The 5,710-nt window shown below is 33.4% G+C and overlaps 1 protein-coding gene across 1 annotated transcript; it reads right to left on the minus strand.

Annotated features, from left to right (window-relative positions):
- Positions 1-239: 239 nt before the first annotated feature.
- LOC146170372 (calcium-activated chloride channel regulator 1-like) lies at positions 240-2,852 on the minus strand. Its single transcript, XM_083388535.1, has 5 exons — positions 2,755-2,852; positions 2,037-2,202; positions 1,604-1,846; positions 484-651; positions 240-368 (listed from the first exon to the last, which is right to left on the minus strand). Exons 1-5 carry the CDS (start codon positions 2,808-2,810, stop codon positions 240-242), a joined length of 762 nt encoding a protein of 253 aa, XP_083244661.1. The 5' UTR covers positions 2,811-2,852.
- Between the last annotated feature and the right edge of the window lie 2,858 nt (positions 2,853-5,710).

Raw genomic sequence — 5,710 nt, forward strand, 5'->3', positions numbered from 1 at the left:
TTATTGAAAGTGCAACAAAATACGAGTTAAAATAGTTTAATTTTATTTTCGTGCTATAATGCTTTTAGATCATCTTCATATGATCCGCAGACCACGAAATTATGTACTAAATAACTGTAAAATTAAGTATCAGCTTTGTAATACTCTGAGTTGTTTAAACACAGTTTCAAATCATTTAAATGTAACCAGTTATTTCAGATGTAGGTGGTAGTTTTGTGTTATGTAATAAGTAAATAACGTTAAAACAATTGTTTAGACATAACCTTGCTTAGAACGTCTTCTCGTGTAGTCGACACGTTGGGGTTTCGATTTTCTTCTCCATCAGTCAACACAATAACGTTGGTCCCGTGAGTGTCAGCATCTAAAACCTATAACGAAGATAATACGGTATTATTAGTAACATAAGTAAAAGAGCAAAACCATAAAAACTACTACCGTAAGTGCAGACCGAATTCCACAACCGATACATGTTCCACCACCTACTGTAGTTGGTAATTGCGAAACCAAGGTATCTCTGTTTCCATCGATTTGAGTTAAATTGCTGGTGATGGTTTCATTTGTCGAAAATTCTACTATCCCCACTTTAGATCCATTTGGTGCATACGTGTTTAGAAATGCCGTTGCAGCAGATATCATATCTTCCAACCTCGTCTGCAATTCAATAATTAATATGTTATAATAAGGGTGTAAACTTTAAAGTATAGCAAAATAGAGCGCTACGTTCTATTGTCCGTTTAAAACCAAAATGTTGCTAAAATGCTAGTATAGCTTCGTGACCGGAGATATAACCTAAAGCAGGGGTTCTCAACTGCGGCTCCGATAGCCGCATTCAACTTCTAACCGCCCTTTTAGCGGCTCCCATTAAGGTTAAAAAAAATAAACTATTTATCAAAAGCATATTTGCGCACGAGTTCGTTAGACAATTGTTTTAAGAATAATTGCTAAATGACGTAACTTTTTGACGTCATCTCTGAAAACGTTCATGCTCCCCAAACTATAATACTGGGCCCGCCACTGAACACAAAATAAAGCGATAATTAAACAACCCTCGAAGAAAGCTTGCCTTCTAGAAAACAGGACGTTTTAGAGTAAATGGAATAAGAAACATTTACAAATTGAAATACAATATAAGGCAGATTGCCTTCTTTGTTGTGTTGTGTTTCTATTAATAAAAATTTAGTTTTATTAAACTGCTGGACCTTTGCGACTCCTTTTGAAAGCAACTGTTAAACAAAATGGCTCAGATGCTATATCAAGGAGATATAGCTTAATTATTATTAGTAATTAGATGTAGGCAAAATTAAAGTACCATTCAATTGTAAACTTGATCTTCCGGCAAAATTTTAATAAAATACCAAAGTTTATTTCCTACTCTTTGTCTGGTAAATATGTATTTTTTTGCCTATAGTAGCAATATTGCCATAAAGAAGAACAGTTTATCGAAAAGTTGCTATACTTTAGTAAAGTTTTCCGGAATAAAAATTCTACAATTGAAACATTCCTGGTAGCAACACCATATTAATTAAAGTACCATTATAAAGTACAATCGTAAAATTGATATAGTTTATCGGGCACTGTAGCTATTGTAGAAAATAACTTTTACCCCTCTCATGCTTCCAGAAGTATCAAGAACGAGCACATAGACCGGGCTGCTTCTGGCCTGAACCACTTTAAAGTTCACGTTGAGATCCAAAGCGTGGTTTGGTTGGTTCGATGCAAAGTCCTCGGAAGAAATGACGACTTCCCAAGTACTTCGTCGCCCACAAAACCTGTTCTGCTTGTTGGGCGCGTCCTGGTTGTGCAGATTTACAGGGTCGCTAGCGTTGTTGTGGCAAAACTTGGTCACCTGAGGAAAGTAATTTAAAACATTTTTGACTTCTCAAATGACTTTGGCCATAATGTGATAAAAGAAGAGTTCGAACTACCCAAACATAAGTTTTGAAAAAAAATGTTTACGTCGTCAATAAACTGTGAGCAAGTATCATAGTGCTAAGATCACTGTGAATTTATGCAGCTGAATATATCTTTGCGCCCACTTGTGAAATGAACTGATGTGACATTATAGAGGCTGAGAGGTTATCTGGCTGCATATTGTCCGAAACGTTGAACCAACAGGTGTCTTCGTAGAGCTGAGTAGTTGTATTAACTACACAGGGCGTTTTGTTTGGTTCCAAATATGTCCCATTAAGAGACAGAGGACATCTACAACAAGACAAAGCATTAGAGTTGTCATTGTTAAATACTAAAAGGTTTTGCTAGGTTATTTTTTATCTTATTTTTTTTTTAATTTAGTTGAACTAAGATTATTTTATTATTATAGAAAGAGCAATTCTGATTCGAGAATAAATAATAATACAAGTTAAATGTTCTTATTCAGAGCCTTTATCTTATTATTTACTATTATTTTTCTAACCAAATAAAAACAAAATTCTTTGGCTACCACAAGGAAGTTTTTTTTTGCAATTTAAATAGATGTCTATTTTCACGTTTAGTGTCACCGGCAACAACATTGTGTTTATAAAATTTTGTAAAGTAGCAGCCTTGCTTTTTTGGTGCACTTCAATACTCAAGGTATATTTATCAATAGGCTAGCTGCACGAAAGTTAATATAAAGCCATCGGTTATCGCAAATTATGTCAATTGTTTTTATGAATACAGAGTTTCGCTCGTTATGTTTAAAGATCTTTATATGAAACTAAATATATGCTGCTTAATCAGATACAGAATTTAGTATTCAGCTTCCATAACTTTAACCTTATTGCTTGAGGCGTCCCGTTGTCGTCCAAGTAAAACTTTCCATCTTCATCCATTACTCCCCACCTGAGTTGAGCCCAGAAACGTAGCAACACTTTGCCTAAGACAACAATTTAAATATCATCAGGCTGATTAGGCCTGATTACTTTTTGTGGTATTTTTTGTTGTTGTTTTACTAAAGTATTTATCTATCAATTTAGGAGCATAATGGTTGAAGGGTGTAGTAAGACATATAGTAAGAATATCAAAGCCCACACAGAAGCATGTAGCATTTTGAACGTTTCGAATAACTCTACGTTGAAAATGAACAAAGAGTTAATCGAAACGCTCAAAATGCTACCTACTTCCGTACATGGGGTTGGATACTCGTACTGCGTTTTATCTATCAATGTTTCGAAAATAACAAAAATTCAAGTCGATTTGAATTGACTAACTAAAGTCATTTGTAAAATATCTTAACGTTAGGCCATTTTAAACAATTTTCCTTTTTCAAGACATTGGTTACCCAGTGAAATTCACGTCCACATAAAGTACTTTTTTGAAAATTCTTAAGCATTGCACTTGATTTAATTATATTTCAAACCTAAACTGACAGCAAAATTTCAGAAAGTTTGTCACTACTTATTGGTTTATAGCTTGTACGCCCTTGAATTAGTGCTGTTGGAAGCTGAATCCTTTCCCCAGGTTCTCCACAACCACGATAAGATATAAGATAATTAGAAGGAAGTACAGTTTCTGCAATCACTATGTCTGCCTGAAAACAATTTTAAAGCGTGTTGTTGTTGGTAATAGGTTTATCATAGGGATGCCGGTACAAAACTGATATTTTGAGGGATAGTACGGCGTCCGTATTGATGGTGCAGGCAAAACGTTTTATGCACGTTTCGAGTGCTTCATTATTCGGTGTTGTTAATGAATAGTCAGGTCAATGTGGCATTTCCATACTCTATTCTGGGCAAAACGCACAACCGTCCAATCCGTTCAAAGATGACGTTATTACCATACTCAAACAAGCAAAATTGATAATTTAAAAACTGATGTTTTCAGGTAAGCAGACTAACATTTACTTTAGCAGTTGACAATTAGGTTTACTTAAATTGTCAACTTACTATTTTATTCAAAATTTAATCTGAAAGGGAGAAATTGTTGTTGACTTGATAAATATTTTTTAGGTAGAAAGATATTTTATTTGCACGATTTGTAAAGCAAAGAAACAAGGAAATTAAGGTTCAGGTAGACGAAAGAACTCAATTTCGACACGTTAGCTACCCTTTAAAGCACGATAGACTGAATACTGCGATAACAACACCAAACTGTGAAAAAACGCATGGCTGAAAAACCTCTATGAATTTGGTATCAGATCTGGCAAGATACTACCCTAGTATCGTACAACTATCGATACTTCCACTTGTCATCTGGTTTCTCTAGTTTCCAGTGTTGTAATGACTAAAGTCAATCACCTAACTTAAGTGGACATAAGTCACTGTTTTTAAATACCTTGACTTGACTCAAGTCTTTCGAAGAAGTGACTTAACTTGACTTAACTCTTTCGGACAAAATACTTGACTTAAGTCCTTTGGATAAATGAATTGGGTTACAACGATGTATTCTTTTTTTATAAAATTGCGTTCGTTTTTCTTATTTTTTAGTTCATTTATTGCTCATAATCGTAAGAGTTAAAATTCTAGTAGTTTAACGTTTCATTTTTATGAAAAGTATTTGACTTAAAATTGACTTGCCCTAATTATGACTTGACTGAGACTTGACTTCAGCACCTATGACTTGGACTGGGAAGTGACTTGGTATTTATTCAAATAGACAACTTGAACTAAAGCTATTTTACTAATGACTTGACTGGGACTTTGGTCATTTTTAAATGACATTTTTACAACACTGCTAGTTTTACAATCTATATTTTTAAACCAGTTTAATGACGTTTTATTAAAACAAAATTGGACAAAAATAATCGAGACTCTCGTGAAATTACCGATAGCCCGCTGGTGGAACATATCATTATTGGGTTTACTGATAAATTTACATTCGTACTTGAGGTAGGCATTACTTTAATGAACACGGCAAGCATACACACTGCAACGAGTCCAGTACTGGATTGAAAACACAAAACTAAACATTTCAGGTGATTAACAATATATCGGTGACAGTTATCCATCGCTTTGGTTATCGCTGTCTTTTGAAATACAATCACAAAGTTACATAGACAATACATATCAGTTTAAAAAAGAACTTTTTGATAATTTAGGGGGATCTACTCGTTTTTTTCTATAGTTGAGCAACATCGATGACTGTCAACTTCCAATTAGGAACAGTGGATTTTAAACAGTGGATAATTACACCTGATAAATGTGACACTTTATGGGTATCATTTCATAAAGAAATGCTATATGTGATGTCTCAATTTTAAAGAAAGTAATGACAGCATTTTGGGAAGATTTTTATGTTCAACAAAGAAAATGAAATCTATGTAATGGTCTTATAAATCTTACTATAACTCATAAAAGTAGTTTAATTTAATGAAGGGAAATTTATTCCGTTAAGTCCTTTAATGAATAACACGCCTTAATGTTTGGAACTTAATCATCGCATGTTGTTTAAGTAACAATCTGTTTGTCCACACAGCCATAAAGTATTTGTAAATCATACCCAATTAATTGTTTAAACTTGTAAAATAAATCATCATCTTGTGCAGACAAACTTTTTGCATATAAATCAAAAATCGTATCGAAATTAAATACATCATTTTAGTTGAACTCTTTCATAACTGAAAACAAAACTAAAACATACATCGTAACAAAATAAATTATTTTTTTTAAACCTAAAATTAAAAACAAAATATTTGAAAAATTGCCGACGAATTTCTAAATGTTATCATAACTTACCTATTCGCTAAAAAATCGCCCAAATTTGAGATTTCGCCTGAAATCAACTTTTCATACAA

This window comes from Ascidiella aspersa, chromosome 1, assembly GCF_963924565.1.
Source record: "Ascidiella aspersa chromosome 1, kaAscAspe10.2, whole genome shotgun sequence".
Taxonomy (NCBI): domain Eukaryota; kingdom Metazoa; phylum Chordata; class Ascidiacea; order Phlebobranchia; family Ascidiidae; genus Ascidiella; species Ascidiella aspersa.

Coding starts and splice junctions, on each gene's coding strand:
- LOC146170372 (XM_083388535.1), bottom strand. CDS start 2,810: ATGGATGAAGATGGAAAGTTTTACTTGGACGACAACGGGACGCCTCAA. Junction 2,203..2,754: donor GGGACGCCTCAAGCAATAAG/GTTAAAGTTATG, acceptor GTCTTGTTGTAG/ATGTCCTCTGTCTCTTAATG. Junction 369..483: donor TTTCGCAATTACCAACTACA/GTAGGTGGTGGA, acceptor TCTTCGTTATAG/GTTTTAGATGCTGACACTCA.